This window comes from Rattus norvegicus, chromosome 7 (assembly GCF_021556685.1).
Source record: "Rattus norvegicus strain SHRSP/BbbUtx chromosome 7, alternate assembly SHRSP_T2T, whole genome shotgun sequence".
In the NCBI taxonomy this organism is placed as follows: Eukaryota; Metazoa; Chordata; class Mammalia; order Rodentia; family Muridae; genus Rattus; species Rattus norvegicus.
The window spans coordinates 110,356,578-110,375,646 of record NC_141540.1 but is presented as its reverse complement, the minus strand read 5'-3'; the positions used below and the strand labels follow the sequence as shown (position 1 = coordinate 110,375,646).

Sequence of the window (19,069 nt, the reverse complement as noted above, 5' to 3'; positions counted from 1 at the left end):
GGGAGAGGGACTGGGCTCCTCCCTCGGGGCCGCTGGAGTCCTCCCCTTTATCGTGCTTGAAGGAGCTGACCCTAAACCTCTTCCAAGGTCCCCAAACTTCACTAACAACCCAAGCACCTGTTCCCTTCATCTCCTGCGCAGCCGATCCGCTCAAGCTCATCGGTATCCCTGCAGCACTTTCTTCTAGCTCCTTGGACACCCGAACACCCCTGGTCCCAGGGTGCCCCACTCTCTCTCCCTGGTGGGCTCACCCAAGATCGGTCTAGACACAGACTCCTACACTCTCGCTGCCCTCCACCCAGAAGTTTCCCCTGGGTCCACCAGGGTCCCCACGGAAGCGCCTCCAGTCCCATGCAGATGTCGGGCCTCCTCCCTCCTCCCCGGAGCCGGCTACTCGGGTGCCGTTAACGGCCGGCGCGCTCACCTCGGTTCACCAAGCGCAGGGCGTGCGTGAAGGAGGGGTCCAGAGAGTCCTTCTCCGCCATCAGCTCCGGCAGGTACTTCTCCTCCATGCTCGCCGGCCGCCGGGCCCGCTTCTCCGCCCCGAGGCGCGCGCGCGCCAGCCGCCCCGCAGCCCGAGCCGCCCGCCCGCGGCGGCGCGGACCCCGCCAGGCGCCTCGGCGGCCAAGCCGGGCGGGCGGCCGGGCGGCGGTGGCGGCTCGGGGCGGGCGGCGGCCGCTCAGCCCGGCCCCGTGGAGCCCCAGATCACCGCGCTGCGGGCCGCGGGCTGCACGGCGGCGGGATGAGCTAAAGGAGCGGGCGGGGAAGCCGAGGAGCGCTGGCCGGACTAGCCCGCTGGCGGCGACCGTGCCTGGCTCTGCTGCGACCCGCCCCGCGCGCCGCCTCGCGCGCTCTGAGCCTCCGCGCAGTGCCCCGCGCCCTCCCCGCCCCGCCCGCCGCGCCTGCGCGCTGTGCCGACCGCCTGGCGCGCGCCGCCTCGTGGGGGCACTGGGACTGCGCGGACCCGCGGCGGGGATATTGTAGGGGCGCTTCTAGTCCCCGGACCTGGGGTCTCCATCCCGGGCTCCCCGATGAGCACCTCTAAGCCGTCCAGCACTGCCTTGTACGTGCAGTCTGGGAAACTGAGGCTCACAGGTCAAGTGGCGCGTCCAAGGTCACCCGTCCTAGGGAGGAGGGACAAGGGCAGAGCCTTTGGAACCCAAGTTCATCAGGCTGGGCTCTGGGAACCGGCAGGGAGACCAGGCTCCTGGTTCGCCAAAGCTCCGCGGACTTGCCTAACTTAGGTCGCTTTGCTGTCCGCTGCTATTTGTACGAAAATAGCGCCGGACCGGACTTGAAACGCCAGCCTCCTGAGACCCTTGGCGCAGAGGTCGGTTACATAAAAGCGCCTGCCCTTCAGACTGTCTTTGTCTTCCAAGACTTGCTCCCGGTTGCCCTTCTCCTTACATGGCGGTGTCTGGACATGGATGAATGAGCCCCTCTAAACTCTCTCCAGTAGGGAACCTACCACACCACACATAAGTGGTGATGTCTTCTGTCGCCCTCGAGTCACCCAACCAAACCCCAGCAAATGCTCTCCTAGTCTCTTCGTAGATCTTTTGAGGTCTGTGAAATAAGTGTCCCACACTAGGCCAAGGACTTCTGAGTCTCCTCCTCTCAGAGGATATCATCATCCCAACCTTGATAACCTGGGTCCCTTGACAGTACTAAAGACTTTCCCAGAAAAGCCTTGTTTCATTTTCCCTCTCCCTGAACTCTAAAGCCATTCACAGAACCACAATTCTGCTTTTGGTAGCCTAGGGCTATCATGGAGAATTGCAAATTTGTCTGAGGGAGAAGTCTGCAACACCTGGTGTCTGGGACGATTGTGGGGTGATTTCGCACCAGAAAAGTTTCCTGAAGGAATCCTCCAAGCATCTGATCCCTTGTTCCAGCCTTGCATATACTTGGTTGCAGGTAAGGTGGTGCGACTCCAGAGCCTCCTGCAACAACCTCCCCCATGTCTCTCTTTCGGATGGAAAGGGCAAGAGGCAGTAAAACACAATGGTTAACTAGTTGTGACCCTTTAGCAAACTTAGGTCATCTGTGCCTCAGTTTCTTCACCTATCACATGGAGATAAGAAAAAATCATTTCTTAGTAAGGTCATGAGGATGTACTATTTCACCAGCATCCCGGCACAAAATGAAAGCCAGACTGTTCTGTGGCAGTCTCCCTCGAATGGCGGCTCTCTGAAGCAGAAGCTTCAAAAGGCAGCAGGCAACACCATCTGTGTGGTCCTCGATGCTGGACTCGGTGCACAACCCCAGCAGAGTAAGCTCATAAGGGTAGATAGATCCTGCTTCTGACCCTGAGCCCCATGCTGGTTTGTTTGTGCATTGTGCCCCAAATCTGAGCCTCACGTCTGGACCCCCAACACCTAGGTAATGTCAGCCATCCTTCAAGGCAGTTGGGGAAGTTGGGGAAGTTCTTGATGTCTAAATGGAAGCATGTGCCTTTTGCTCTAGTCTCCCTAGACTTGAATTCCAGTGGTTCTCTGACAACCACTCCTGAGGAGGAGAGGTAGACAGAGGACCTGGTAAAACAGCCTCCTTGCACTGTGTCTTCCATTTTCTGCCTCGGTAGTAGTCTAAACTTTCACTGATGAATATCTTTATTAAGCAGTTACTAATTATCTTTATTAAGCACTTACTAATTATCTTTATTATAAGCATTTACTAAGTGCCAAGCTGCTCCGGCAGCTTTATCCATCGTCCTCTTGATACCTGCAGGAGAGATTCCGTTTATCACCATTTACTCATCAAGAAATCTCCGAGGCTGAGTAATTTTATACTTTGCCACCTGTGCCACCACTAGCAATCTGAGATCCCAGGCCCTCCTATTCTAAACCCTTCCCACACCCAACCCTTCCCAGGTAGTGATCTGAGACTGATTAGATCTCTGTCCCACCCCCACTGGAGTTTTTGGCACAGATGTCCCACCAGCAGCTGGGGAGGAGGACTGTATACCATGAGGCCGACAACAGAGATGCTGAAGCGTCTGCTTGGGACCCTCCTCCTCACAAAGCCTTCCAAGAGGGCAGGTGCCCAGCCCTGTGAGTGCCCATGTCGGGTCCTCCAGGGGAGAAGACTGATGTTCCTATAAGAGGCTCAGAAACTCATCCCCACCCTCCAGTCTGGCTGGACCAGTACAGGGCACTGCCATGTCTTGCTACCTACTCTGCTGTTCATGAACCCACCATCCTGTGGTCTCGAAATTTCAAAACCTTTAGAAAATAAAAGACTCGGGTCTTGGAGAAAGTTACAGCTTTTCTGCAAACGTCAGCAGGCAGTGATACAAGTTCAGGTCCTTGGGATTCTAAGCCAGAGATATCTTCAGAATACTCTGCTTCTGTGTGCTGAGACTGCTCTGGATGTAGAGGCGAAGAGGCCTTCTCCAACGGCACCTCTGGGCAAGGGCACAATGTCACTGTTGACGTTACCCAAGACTCCACAGACCCTGTCTACACTCCCTGGAGTCCCTAGGCTGGCATAAGGAACCAGAACTACCTTTTCCTCAGATCCAAGTCAGTGATTTGACTCTCAGTCCCAAAGAGGTAAGGAGTATTTCCCATCATCCCAGGCTACCCGAGGAGCACAGCCGTGTCTCTGCAACCCCAGAGGGACGGCTGTCATTTTATAATCTCCACTGACTTCCAGCCCTTCTCTCCCAGGAAGAGACAGATGATATATCCTTGGCCTCTGACATTAGCTCCAGTGAGTCAGACACTGCTGCTGTGCTAGACATCATCAGGGCACACACCCCACACACAGTCTGTGTCTGCGAGCTGGTTTTCTTCTAAAGATTGCTGCCCGCATTGCAAACCTCCCTTTGAACGTGTAAGAGATGTGAGCCCTATGCTACATTCTCATGAGTGGAAAAGTCCGAATCAGGGCTCATTCTGGACCCCCAGATCCCTTGCTTACTAGCTACCAATCTCGCCCCAGCAAGCACTATCTCTGAGCACAGGGAAAGGGTGACGCCCATCTTTCAGGGTCAGTTAAGATTTATCCCTCACTAATCTCCTCATAGACACAGTGTTAATGTTTTCCGACTCCTCCTCCTCTCGGCAGCAGCGTTATTTATGCTCTTGTTCTTGCTCACCACACTGAGTCTTTGTCTTCGCTGTCCTTGGAGCCTTCTCAGCTCCTTAGCCCAGTGTCTGGTTGAGCAGTCAGTTCAATGCAAGCAGTCATTTGTTCAGCGATCCCTCCTCCTAACAAAGCCGTTCTCTTAACATCACTGTTACTCAAATCTTTGAGACGATGGCTTTGTCATGTAAGGAGGACACCAAAAGATGGCATAGCCTCACCTAGAAATCCATCATGACCCTGTTACAGCAAAAGTCACCAAGAAGATCCACTCTGGTCAACGACTCCAGTAGACTGTGACTGGAAGGGTAGGAGAAACTTTGGAAGGCAGAGGCCCTCAAGAATACAGAGCACATCCACAGATCAGGAGTGACTCCATGAGGCCTTGCATATTCAGTGCAGAAGAAGGAAGCTCAGACATCAAGTAAGTGAGGCTAAGAAAGTTACAATAGTCCAGAAGCTGGAAGGAGTATTAGATACATTTTCTCACGTTCCCATGCATACACACGTGAACATAAAATGTACAAAAAGAGAGAAACACATGTGCACATGCACATATACACGGATGTGCACACTCAGATAATCTATCATTTCTGTTCCACTCAGTCCAAAGACAGGAAAATCAAGCTTTTCCAGCTCAATCATTCACATACCCAGAGACACCTAGCCTGCTCGCTCTGTATTCACATGCTTTCCATGCAAGTCTGTCCTCTTTCTGTCTGGTGGATAGCAAGTCCAGGTCCTCTTGCACATTTCACTTTACTGCAGCAAAACCATCCATCCTACCTCTGTTCAGCAGGGAAGATGCCACAGATATTGTGCACACACCCCCTCGTGGAGAAATTCGGAAGTACATTCCCTGGAAAGTTATTGTATGACAGCCACTTGGGTTTTGACCTCCACTGAAAGGAACTCCAAGGAGGACTGTAATGTCAGCCTGAGAAGGAAAGTAATAGATGGGGGTTCTAATGTGAAGAAATGAAAGAGGAAGAAGATAATGAAATGGGGGAGGGGACAACAACAGCAAGAAAAATAAAAAAAAACCAAAAACAAAAACAACGCACAGAAAAGCAGAGAAACAGGCATAGAGAAGGCTTCCTGTGTTTAAAGGTAGGCACACAAAGGAAGTAAACAAAGGAACAAGAATCAACATGTCCAGGGTCCTCGATATAACAGCCAGGTGTGTGCAGAAAAGCCACTTGACCTTATCAGGACCTGTCTCTATTCTAAGCCTGGAAAATGTTACAAGTAGCAATTGTTTTCCTCCTATTTGATTGAGATCCAATGGGACCAATAAGACTCACAGAGAAGACCTTGGAAAATGCCATGCGTTCTCTGAGCTAGTCATGGTGGAAATGGGTTTTGTTATTTCCCTGGATGTGGGAGCCGCCCTGTATCTTTCACATGCTGTTCTAAAATGTGATATGTGGTGGTGGAGCGCACAAAGTTATCACCCACTCTGGCGCTTTGTAAGATGCTCCGGTTTGAAAAACACAGCTGAAATGTAAAACATTACTGCCATGATAGTAAAAACATCCACGTCTATCTCCTAGCTCACTGTTTCATGTTGGGATGCATAAAGATACACACAAAACAATTTTGTCTGCATGGTGGGTTTTTTGGCGGGTAGAGGGCTCAGTAAAACTGCACATATTGAGTTTGGTAAAAAAAATAATCAGAAATAAAATATTTTTTGGCAGCATCAGACTATCTATACTTGCATAACAAGCTGGTAAGGTGATGACATTTTTAAAGTCCAATATACTGCACATCATATAGGATGTGCTGGGGGCTAAAGAGATGGCTCAGCAGTTAAGAACACTTGAAGCTCTTGCAGAAGACCTGAGTCCTGTTGCCAGCACCCAAGTCGGGGGCTCATTACTATTTATAACTCTAGTTGCAGGACATCTGATACCCTCTTGGGGTCTCCACTTGCCCGGCATCTGCACTCATCCACACATACCAACACTCACATATATACGTATATACAGGTAATCAAAACTAAAATAAACTATTTTTTAAAAGGAATACAGGCTTGTAATTTTTTCTGTAGTTAAAGCAAGATGAGATAAGTTTATTAAAAATGGTTGTGAGAACGAGCAGACATGAAGTTGTATATTCATGTAAGAACACTGAATTCCCAGGGAAAATATTTCAGAACAAAAGTAGACTTCGTGACAGTAACTTTAAGAGAAGCTATGTGTGGCCAACATTTCATTCTTTGCTTTCTCTACAGTACGCTGCTAGTTCACACACATCTGAGTTGTCACCCCTACTTTGCTGGGAGTTATACCAGGTTGATATATTCTCCCCAAACCCCTGCTTGTTGTTAATGGAGGACGAGGCAGGACATCCTTAATCAACTTCATTCTGCCTCAGATGACAGTTGGCATACAGCAGTACGCCAGATTCCTCGAGCTGATAGTATCTTTTCAGTGGGTCCTACTTGGGCTCTCTAGCTACACTTACTGGAGACTGGTCTGCAATCAATCACCATTCCAATGTTCAAAGCTTAATGATCTTTGTACAGTTATACATGCTGAGCTCCCAGGAGCACATACTGGTTGAATCCACCTGCTAAAGAGCCAAACACAGCCAGCAGCCTCCCCCTAGTCAGCTAGGGACTTTGGGATAAAGCAGCTTCTTCAGGCTTCTTTAGGAAAAGGAAGGAAAGGTAATTCTCTACAAAAAGTTACTCTATAGGGGCTGGGGATTTAGCTCAGTGGTTAGAGTGCTTACCTAGGAAGCGCAAGGCCCTGGGTTCAGTCCCCAGCTCCGAAAAAAAGAACCAAAAAAAAAAAAAGTTACTCTATGATCCTCATGAGATAAATGTGAAGTGGTGACCCCAGGACCCATGGGCACATGACACACACCTCAGTAGAACGTCACTGTCCCATGTTGGGGGGATGGGTAATATGAGCTGTGTGCATAGCTTTAATGTTTAGAAGCCAACAATGTAAAAAGAAACAAACGACAAAGTCATTTATTCAACCCAATATATTTGGAATGTATTTCAATATTGTAATCAATAATCTAAAAATATTGATGGACTTTAATACTCTTTTTTTTGGTAACATCTCTAGAATCTAATATTTTGCCTCCACAGCACATCATAATTCAATTCAAAAATTTCAATGATTAACAAAAAAATACAAAGTTGTAATTTATGGGAGCGTGGGCTACACCATTTTAAAATTTAAACTCAATTGATTGAATAGCATTATAAGTAATTCCTTACTACTAACAACACCCATTCATGTGCTAATTAGCCATGTACCTGTGGACAATGGCTTTGACATTGGACAGTGCAGAGTGACAGGACGTGATCCAGAATCAAAGCCCTGCTGTCAGTACCTAACCAAATAAATGTGCTTTGTCTCATCCCTCACAAAGTCCCAACGTGTAGTGTGTACAGCTGGCGCGGCAGCTACAAGATGCCACTGATGTGCTAAGTTCCTTTCCTTCGCCATCCTAGGCCTGATAGATTTGATCCTCTTCTACTTCGGGCATCATGACCTCATCCCAGACAGGAATAAGGACTGAGGAAGGGCCAAGGAGAAAATGGTTAGCAGTTGCTCACCCTTTCCTGCTGATGAGATGCTCTCCTGAAGCCCTATGAAGTGTCATTAAAGATGCATACCTCAGTAAGCATTCTTGTTTGCAGGGGGCCGTTGACAGGCACAGTACTTTCTTGGTTAGGGTTAGGGTTAGGGTTAGGGTTAGATGTTCTAGTTAGGGTTCTCTGTTGTGATAAATCACTGACCAAAATAACTTGGGCTGGAAGGATTATATTTGTCTTACAATTCTACATCATAGCCATCACTGAGGAAGGTCAAGGCAACCGTAGAGGTGTGCTATTTCCTGGCTTCTCCATGGCTTGCTCAGTCTGCTTTCTTCTACAGCCATGGACCTCCTGGCCTAGCCAAGGATTACACTGCCTTCAGTGGTCTGGGGTCCCCCACATCATCATCAATCAATAATGAGAAAAATGTGCCCTCCCCCACACTAGCCTTCAGGACAGTCTGCTGAAGTATTATTTCAACTGAGGTTCCTCCTTCCCGATAACTCCCCCTTTTGCTGCCATCACCAACAAAACTGGAGTCCTTTAGTAAGGAAAAAAGAGATGGTGAATACTAAGTGAGCAACTGACCACCTCCAAAGAGGTTGTACCTGCAATCGTCCCAGCTATGCCAATTGCTGATACTACTACTCTCACTGAACTACTACAATCAAGCTCTCAGATAGTCTCCAAGGGGGGCTCACAATCTTCAAAATGTAAAACAATAGTTTCTTGTAGTTTCCACTATTTAAAGAAAATCAGTCCCCTTAGGGCTTTTCATCTTAAAATTTATCTGAGTACAGCTCTTGGGATCAGTGTATGTGGGATAAGAGGGGAGGAGGAATGGACCCCCTTTCTGTGAGGACTGTGGAGGAACAGACTTTTGTGGATATAGTGCAGGCAGGAGGTACCTGCTTTATAGGAATGTAGTAAAAACTGGGGTTGGAATTATTGTCTGGTGAGATTGTGCTTCTAGCCACTGAGCGAATACCCAGAGAAGGCAAATGCGTGCTGCCCATTGAGGGTTGTCATTTTTTTACAGGCATCAGAGATGACTGTATGGGATCAGATTCAGCTTTGAGACCTTCTACTGACACTGACTTTTAATGTCCTGTCTCTTTAGTCTGTCCCCATTTATCATCAAGCAGGAACAGATGCACTGTCAACCTCAATATTATATAGGCATAACCTGGTTTGCTCTCAAAAGGGTGCTTAAAACCTAAGTCTCACTGTAAGGCAACTAATGTAATCACTTCACAGCCCAAATGAAGGGATAAGACGAACAGGTGCCCACAGATTTAGCTTATGTCCTCACACAGAAAATGTCCATTGTAATAGTGTAGTGTTTTCTCTTACCATGTTATCACACAGTGAGTTTTCTATTTTCTTTTTTCTTATACTCCCTTTCAATTTATTAGAGTCCTGAGAGGAAAGAAATTGTGTACTCAAAAAGGGCTGTAACAGGATTTTACAAAGAGGTTATTTACAAGGTTAAGGTGGGGAGAAAGAAACTGAACAGGAAGAAGGCAGTCTGGGATATCAGCAGAAAACCTGGCCATCCTGCCTCTAACAGTGAGGCAAAGAAAACTAAATCTGCCAGCTACAGAGGTAGAACAAAGCCTTCAACAAAGATGTGACTGAAGACAGCTAACAAACAAAGAACCGACTGAGAAAAATTTGTTTACTGAATTGGCATTATCCTCTTTATCTAAAGAATCCTTTGCAAAGAACTCACTGTGTGCCTGGTCCTGTTGAAAAGAGCTCAGTGTGCCAAATAACTGTCAAAGTCACATTGGCATGCAGAAGCTGGCTTCTTAAGGTATGCTCTTGCTAAGTGGCCCTGTATTTCTTAGGCAAAGTATGAAACTGTGATTCCTGTGGGTTTACTCTCCCAACGACTAACAAGCCCTTACTCCTGGACTCTACTGTACCCATACCTGCTCTGGAAAAGGCCAACAGGGTGCTGTCCACACCCTTGGTGCTGATCACTCCTTTAACTTTTTTTTATAAAAATTTATTTATATATTTATCTCACAAATGTTGCCCCTTCCCAGCCCCCCTCTCAGGATTCCTCCCCCATCTCCCTTTTACTTCTGAGAGGATCCCCTGGCTATCCCCCTACCCTGGTGCATCAAGTCTCTATAGGATTAAGGCACATCTACTGAGACCCGACAGGGCAGCCCTCTGCTGCATATATGTTCTTCGGGCCTTGGGACAGCTCACATATGCTCTTTGGTTGGTATCTCAGTCTCTGGGAGCTCCCATGGGTAAGTAGACACTGTTGATCTTCTTCTGTGGGTGCCATTACACTCAGGGCCTTCTAACTTTCCCCTAACTCTTTCATAGGGATTGCCAACCTCCATCAAATGTTTGGCTGTGAGTATCTGCATCTGGCTCAGTCAACTGCTGGGTAAAGCCTCTCAGAGGACAGGCTAGGCTCCTTCCTACAAGTGCAATATAGCATCAGTAATAGTGTCAGGGATTGGTTCCAGGCATGAATCCCAAGTTGGATGGGTCACTGACAACCATTCTTCCAGTCTCTACTCCAACTTTGTCCTTGCATTTGTTTTAGACAGGGCCAATTTTGGGTTGAAAAATTTGTAGGTGGATGGTGTCCTTATCCCTCCACTGGGGTTCCTGTTTAGCTACTGGAGTTAGTCTCTTCAGGTTCTAAATCCCCACTGTTAGAACTCATTGGCTCCTCTCCCTTGACTACTTGTAGGAAGAAGGGAATTGAACTGTCTCCGTGTGTTGTTCAGTGTTGTGCTTCTAAGGGCAGATGTTGAATGCTGTACACTATCCCAAATACTTCTCATGGTTAGTGCCTCACTTCATTCACACAACCATTTCAAGTAGTGGGGTGATTTTTCCTCTGTTTTTGGATAAGGTCCTAAGAAACTAAATGGTTAAGTAGCCTGCAGACTCCCAAACATCAAAGGCAAGCACCTACCTCATTGGATTATTGTGAAGATAAAATTAGTTAATATTTGAAAACACAATATGACACATAGTGAGTGCTTTACAATACGACTTGCCACACAGTGAATGGTTTACAACATGGCCAGGTACACAGTGAGTTAAAGAGAATAAGACCAATTCAGTAAACAAATTTTGATCAGGTGATCTTTTTATCAGTTGGTTGGTTTTAGTTTTTGTTTTGTTTTATTTTGTTTATATTTGATACTGGTGTGCAATACTGCCCTCCCTTGAATGTTGAAGTCAAATAAAAACTATGTCCAAGAAAAAGATTAAGGTCATCAAAAATCAAGCAGTGATTTATCGATACAAGTCCCTCAAATTTACTGTGTAGCATTCCATGGCCTAGGAATGATTTGACATTCTCTTTCATAGACAAACAAACAAACAACAACAAGTGGCCCCAACAATACCCCTTCATTATAGAAGAGCAGTGGACTTTGCAGGTTGCAAATGAAACTCTTTCTCATGGATTACCAACATGTAATGGAACTAATCAAGTTGTTTCTCCTTTTCAACTGTGAAATGGGGTCAGTGATTCCCATATCAACTGTCCCTTCAACCACAGAACATCCACTCAGCAAAAGAAGGGAGTCTCCTTGTCTTTCATTACAAAACTGTGAAGAATGAAGAAGTCTAGGGAAGAGTTACTTTTTGAAACCTATTCCATAGGTGATCATTAGCTAATGCAGCATCACTAGAAAAATAATGTCCAAATGTTTCTTTGCTTTTGATTTCTCCTAACCTTGCTTATGGAGAAGAAGACTCTGCCTTTCTGCTTTAAGACAAAAAGCCAATACCGAGGGCCTAATTCAGTCTGTTTACAGTTTCTATACTATATAACTGAGGCTAAGTACTTTGTACAGAAGGAGGTTTACTTAGCTTGGAGTTTTAAAGATGGAATTTCAAGATCTGATTGTCCTGTCAGTTCAGTCTATGATAAGGGTTTCATAGAAGGTGAGTTGATGGGAGTGCACGGAAGAGAAACAATTCAAAGGATCCAGAGACTAGAGCAGAGTTCTTCTTCCTCTTTCTTAGCAACCTTCTCAGTACCCGGGGTTCTCATGGACATAGCTTTAACCTTTTTGAAGACAGGGCCGATAAAGATCTAAAGATCTTCCACCAGGCCCCATGTTATACAGGTCCCACCGTCTCCTGGCATCACCAACCAAGATTCAAGCTTTGAGCCCTTGGTGATGCACTGATATCATGCCTAAGGTGTTTCTGAGGCACAGTAGAAACATAGACTTTGGAGCTTGGCTTCTCAACTCCAAGCTATGATACAATTCAGCAAGGACAGAGCCTCATTATGCCTCCATTTCCTCAGTGTTAACGTCTCCCTCGTAGGAATACCAAGATAGAGCAATTTTGTGCACTTAAATTGCTGGCCGTGTCCATTTCTTTGTCTTGGGGTAGTCTGGTCCATTGTGCACAGGACTGGAGTGGAAGGAGAGAAACTTAGGGGTGTATTTATCAGTGAGTGCACAGGCAACAAGCACACACCTGAGGACAGCTTTGGAGAACAGACTCTGTTCAATGGGAGTAGGGGTAAGGGGTATTAATGTCCCTGGGAAAGTGACCAGGGTCTTTGGGGCAAGGCTTATGTGGCCATGTGTAATTGACCAGGATAGGGGGTGTTGGAAGATGTCTCATCTGCATACTCAGGGGCTGGAAGGCAGGGGTGGGGCTGGGGGTGGGAGTGGAGGAGACACAACAGGGACCTTATGAGTTCAAACAAGAAAGGCAGAGTCTGATAACTGATAACTGTCAGATAATAAGTTCTTACTACGGTTGATGGTGGGACAGTTGGCTTTCTGGCATAAGGGTGGGAGGGAGTAGAGAGCCAACTCCTGCTGTCCTCATCTGAGGTATTCAGGATTGATACTGTCCTCCATGCTCCCTTCTTAATCCTAGGCCATTACAGTCCCACATTAAATCACCTGCATACAGGAAGTGTCTTAGCCAATGACAGATGTGGTAGTAAATTCATGAGTACCTTTCAAAAATCAGGCTGTTGTATTAGTCACATTCTGAGACTATGGTACAATACCACAACCTAAACAACATACAGAAGAAAGAGTTTATTTGGACTTATGGTTCCAGGGGGATAAGAGTCCATGAGGGCTAAGAAGCATAGCAGTAAGCAGCAGGCATGGCTGAGATCTCATATCCTTTACTGTAGCCGCAAACAGCATACTAGAAGGAGCTCTGGCTTTTTACTCCCAAAGCCTGCCCCCAGTGTCGTCCTTGGCCCAGCAGTGCTGCACCACCTAAGCCTCCCCCAACGGCAGTACCATCTGGGGACCAAGTGTTCAGGTGCCCAGGATTATAGGATGCATTTCTCATTCAAACCACCCCAGCTGCTTACGAAACCAAATAACTGTACAAAATATGTATTTTAAAATCTATATAAATTTGCTCCTGTGATGAATATTTGTTTTCTGGGTTTTCTAAAATACAGAGAGGAATAAAATGTTACACACCAAAGCAATAAGGCCACTTGTGCTGAGGAACCTGTTGTAATTGAAGGGGGCATTTCATTTCACAGAACATGCAGGGGAAACCCAGTGCAGGGGATGTGCCTTCTGGCCAGGTCTTCAGAACGAACTGAGGATCCGACACTGCACACAGAAAAGATTGTTAGTCATTGGGTGGTTTCTCCAAGATGTCAAATTTGCTTTTATAACAGGCCCCTCAATTAGCCCAAGAGTCCTTAAATCAAGTGAGTCTCCGATTAAGGAACTGCTGTGTTCTTGCTTTTGTGTTCCTATGTCTACTGAAACAGTTGTCCTTTCCCTAGCAAATAGCTCTAATTTTGTCCTCTCTTGGGATTCTCTATTCCTTTGAATGATTCCTCTATTATTCCAGAGGTCTGGAAGCCTTGCTCTTTCCCTACACCCCCGGTAGCTTTGTCTGCAATTCCTGTGGTTTTTTCCTTCTCAGAGTCCCTGGACTCCCCCGTCCCTGCCCCAGCCCTCCCTTTCTATCTCATCGTCCACTTTTCTCTCTGATTCTATGATCTCTGGCATTCCTCTCAACAACTGCCCATGCTGCACCACACTGATCTTTAAAAATGCAAGTCTATTTTTTTTCCTCCCTTAAAGCTCTATAGCGTCTCCCACACTGTTGGTTCAGATGAAGGTCAGATTCTTTATTCAACCAGTAACAGACTGCAGGATTTGGTCCTTCCTATTCTAATGTCACTGCAGCCACACAGAGCCTGGTGTTTGTGGAATATACCATCAATAAGTTGGATGGGCATCTCCTAATGTAATAATGTACAGTATCATCAAGATTTAGTATTCATAAGACACTATTAACCTATTTTGCATTGTTTTCTTTCCTTATCCTCTTTTCTTAGAGAGTTTCAAGTTTCCTCTTTTTGGTAGCTAAGGAAAGAGCATGGGGCTTTGCACATACCAGGCATATGTACAACCTATAATCTCCATTTCTAGTTTGGTGGAGAACTAAATAAGACATATTAAATGAGCTTTCACAATGTCAGCCGATCATTCTGTCACATGCACACATGCGAGAATGTGGGCATGCATGCATTGACACGTGAATGTGCACATGACCATTTGTCTTCACACACACACACACACACACACACACACACACACACACACACACACACACACACACACAGTTACTAAGACTAAAGAGCCTTAGCCAGAATCTCAAGTAAAAAGTATGCTTTAAATCAGGTGGCCACTGGGACTAAAGAGATGGCTGCCCTTCTGGAGGACGCAGTTTCAATTCTCGGCACCTACATGGCACCTCATAACTGTCTGTAACTCCAGTTTCAGGGGATCTGACACCCCCACGCAGACATGAGTGTAGGCAAACCATCAATCCCCTTACATATAATAAATCACTAAAAAATTATTTTGAAAGATAAAAAAATCAGGTGCCCCTTGACTCAGGAAAAAAAATTCTTACTAGGTCTAAAACCCCTCTATGCACTCTTTCTCTCAATGTTTATTTCTGTTTTACCCCAGTATAGATTGTGCATATTTCTTACCCTTTACTGTTTCAGACTTTGGAACAGGGTTTCTGCCTTCATAAAGCTTATAGTCTACTGGAGGAGACAGAGAGGCCAACAACTAGCTCTATAAACTTAAAGAAGTGACTTATTTAACCTCCGTATGCCACAGACCTAGTGTCTATAAAACAGATCTGTGAATGTCATCCTCACAGTGTTATTATGGGCTGAAATTAAATAAAGTATCAATTTGTAAGTGCCAATCTCATAAGATTAGTGTGAAACATAATGGAAGCGCACAAGACTAGCACTTAGAACAACCTAAAGGGAATGCATGTCGTCAACAGTGACGACTTTCTATTTTGTTATGTGAGTAAAAGAACACAGTAACATTTCTCACCAAGACTCGATTTTCTCAAAAGATAAATCCAGAGTTAATGATAAAGAATGATACTGGAATATGGGAGAGCACACCAATTATCCCAGAAGCACTCCAGTAGAAACAGGCAGATCAAGAATTCAAGACAAACCTTAGCTACATGGTAAGATTAAGCTATCCTGGGCTGTAAGCGATCCTAGATGGATGGATGGATGGATAGATAGATAGATAGATAGATAGATAGATAGATAGATAGATACATAGATTAGATAGATACATAGATTAGATAGATACATAGATTAGATAGATAGATTAGCTAGATAGATACATAGATTAGATAGATAGATAGATAGATAGATAGATAGATAGATAGATAGATAGATAGATAGATAGATAGATGGATGGATGGATGTGGAAGAAGGGAGGAAGGGGGAGGGAGGGAGGGAGGGAGGGAGAGAGAGAGAGAGAGAGAGAGAGAGAGAGAGAGAGAGAGAGAGAGATCTACCAAGGATGTTTCCTTTGCAGAGTTATGGAAACAAAACTCAGGCCCTTTCACCTAAGTAGCAGACACTTACCCACTGGGCCATCTCTCTAGCTCTTCTCTGTAAACAAAATAACTCCTGTGCATACTAAGCAGTAACCTTCACAATAAACAGCATTAACAAAAGATGGCTGCCCTCTGACTCTCCATTTGCTTCAGGTGTAAGCAGTCATCAAATCTGGCAATTCCCAATTCCCAGACTGTGCACAACTACAATAGACTACCTCTCAACCTTGAATGCTTGCACATCACCACTCAGTCACACCAGAGACCTAGCAATGCCAGATAGGTGAAACACTTGGGTGTGGCTGGAGCCTTTTCTGTAACTTCTCTAATCACTCCTCAAATGATTTTATGTGATGATCAATATGAATTGTCAACTTAATGGGCTCTAGAATCTACTAAGAGGCAAGTCTTGGAGTATGTCTGTGAAGTATTTTCTACATTGAATTAGCTGAGATGGGAACTTCGATCCTAAAGGTGTAGATACCGTTTCATGGGTTGCAGTCCTGGCCTCCATTCAAATGAGAAAGTGCACAGGGACATCCATCTGTCTCTGCTTCCTCACAGAGCATGAAATGTGACAAGCTGTCCCATCCTCCAACTGCCACGCCTTCCCTATCATGGTGGACTGCACTTTCAAACTGTGAGCCAAAAGAATCTCTTCTATCTTAAGCTGCCTCTGGTGATTTTGTCACAGCAGTGAGAGAAGTAACTGATACAGTCCGTAACAGGTTTCCACCTGTTCTCCATTTGGAGGGGTGGTAGAAGAAGGGAAAGAAGTCCTTGAGGATGGGGTAACTTAGCCAACAATGGATCCCTCAGCTTGGATTACGTACTCTGACCCCAATACCTCTACTATTTCTCCTGAGGCTTTTTCTACCTATGAAGCCAAATCCTGCTGGAAGATTTTGTCCACATCTTCCAGGACTATTCTGAATTACTACAGACCTTTGATCTCATCTGGAAAAAAAAAAATCAGGCCACCTTTACTCTCAGATGCCTCTAGGGTCTGAAATAACACCTACTCCCTTCTTTTCTCACTACCTTCCTCTCTTTCTTTCTTTCTTTCTTTTTTTTTTTTTTGTCTTTCATTCATTTTCCCCCTTTGTCTCCTTTTGTGTGCTGCACAGGGCTGCAGACTTGCTAAATTGGCAAGTCCTGACAACACTGGATGAGAGGCAAGGGAGAACAAGGAGAGAAAAATGATCCCAGTGATTCTGTTGCTAGTGAATTGCATGCTTTCCTCACAGCTGGAAGCAGTGTCTGAATAATCTCTGAATTAAGTACTTTCCCTGAAGAAGGCACATTTTCTCGAGCAAGAATTAGGGCGCACTTCTGATAAGCAAGCTGAGGATATGCAAAGAGGCCAAAAGATTGGAATCAGGTTCGGGGCCTACCCCCTATGCATGTGTGTGTGTGTGTGTGTGTGTGTGTGTGTGTGTGTGATATCAAGAATATCAAGAATGCATGGCTTCTATTTCACAGATAAAGAAATTTAGGTCAAAGTTTACTCAGCTTTCAGGTCTATGAGGTGCTAGCTTAAATGATGAGACCTCTTTCAAGAATAACTGTTACGTCTTCTTGACTCATTGTCCAAGTGTTCCCAATAATTGTACACCTGAGCTGTATCTACACATGCCACGATCTCCTTGTCACTCCAGGGTCCCTCTCAAGTGCACACTGATGTACTGTGCCTCCTCTGACAATGGCATCCATTTTGAAAACGTGTCTTAGTTACAGGTCTATTGTTGTGCAGAGACCATAACCATGACATTAAGCGGTGGCTAAGAACATGCATCTTTATTCATAAGCATGAGGCAGAGAGGAAGAGGGACAGGGAGAGGGACAGGGAGAGGGACAGGGAGAAGGAGGGGCAGAGAGACCGAACTATGTTGTAATGCTGTGGGTTTTTGAAATCTCAAAGCCCCCCCCCCCACCCGGTGATACACATCTTCCAACAAATCCATGCTTCCTATTTCTTCCAAACCAGTTCCTCTAACCATGGACTGAACATTCATAAAACATGATCCCGTGGAGGCCATTCTCATGCAAACCACCACATAAAGTGAAGCTGTTTATTATCCCCAGCTGATTTATGCATACAGCAGAATGTCATTAAGAGTAATTTTATTGCTATGTTCCTTTAGCGCAACAGGAATATTTGGTTTTCCCCTAGGTCCATGGCCTATTTAGTTTCAGGTTCTTGACCTGCTGAGCAGTCAGCCATTCATTTTGATCTCATGGAGATCCTTAAATCTCATTAGATGACAGTTGGGTTTTATGCCACTATTGTACCAGCATATCATACAGGCAGGTGACCATTGTAGGCCAGAGGATTTACAGTGGGCTGGTGTTCAACTTCCTTTTATAGTAACATGCATCCCTGGACCATGAACCCAAGTGAGTAGAGGTAATGGTGTGAGGTAGCCACCAGCTCAACTTCTCCTTGTTCAATGAGAAAAAGAACTTGGGGGAAAGAGAGATAATTCATCAGTTAAGGGTATGTTCTGCTCCTTCTTGTAGTAATGGATTATTAAAATCCGGGCCTGGAACATCTACCCTGCCTTGATTATTGAGTTCCAGGATGAGAGACACACTCACAGCCTGTAAATTTTAAATAGCCTTAGACAGCACAATGGCTGAGCAGCTGCCTACACTCCATGTTGTTAGAATTTCCTTTCCTATCAATAATCCAGAGTTATTATTTACTATTTCCTATGTTCTATCTGTACTGCTCTTAACTCCAGTTGGCCAGCCTACACGGCCATGTTTTTATGGTTCGGCTCATGGAAGCTCTCTTTCTCCCTCCTACTCGTTCTTCTTCCAAGCCCTCAAAAACTCAACCCCACCTATCTCTTTTCTGCCGAGCTACTGGCTATTGGCGTCTATATTTACCAATCACAAATTAACTGGGGTGGGGTCACTCAGCACCTTATGTGTGCACTCTCTCCTCTCTGGGGCACCAGTCTTGGGGTGGGGGTGGGACAAATTAGCATTAGAATAAAAGCAGCATTAGGCTAACCTACCACGCTTTCTCTTCCAGAAGACAAGTTAGATTCACAGCAGCCATGTCAGGTGGCTCACAATTCCCTATAATTCCAACTCTAGGTGACCTTATGCCCTCTTCTAGGCTTTTCAGGTACCTACCCACACGTGCACACATCACACATAGACATGTACTCATACACATAATTTATATACTAGAGCTCATCTTTTAAAAAGAAAGCGACAGCTTGTCATTATTTAGCCATACAAGAGACATACTCACAATTGCTCGCACATTCCTCATGTAAGAGGTTGAAGATCTGTAAGCTTTTACTCCATCAACATACATTTCATGTCCAACAAATTTATACCAGGATGATTTGTTCTGAGCTCTGATAGTTTTAAACACAGCGATACTGACAACTAGTTTGCGCATGTAGTATAAAAAGAAATGTCTTGGAGCTATTATATAGAGAATGTTCAAGGAGGTAGAGGTGAGAAGACTTAGACACAGGGTATTCTTTTCTTGTGCTCAGGAGAAGCATCATATTG

At 45.5% G+C, this 19,069-nt stretch overlaps 1 protein-coding gene and 1 pseudogene across 2 annotated transcripts in view; both read right to left on the bottom strand.

Annotated features, from left to right (window-relative positions):
- Khdrbs3 (KH RNA binding domain containing, signal transduction associated 3) overlaps positions 1 to 855 on the bottom strand; it is a 150,815-nt gene extending 149,960 nt beyond the window's left edge. Inside the window, exon 1 of one of the 2 annotated variants that reach the window (XR_015624364.1) lies at positions 425 to 855. Coding sequence is in view for 1 of the 2 variants with exons in the window: in NM_022249.2 (NP_071585.2) it covers positions 425 to 512 (88 nt within the window). In the remaining variant the exon portion in view is untranslated. The remainder of the gene's footprint in view (positions 1 to 424) is intronic. The other variant, NM_022249.2, reaches the window with a different exon arrangement.
- Positions 856 to 1,240: 385 nt separating this feature from the next.
- The window catches only part of Tox4-ps1 (TOX high mobility group box family member 4, pseudogene 1), a 191,528-nt pseudogene continuing 173,699 nt past the window's right edge, over positions 1,241 to 19,069 (bottom strand).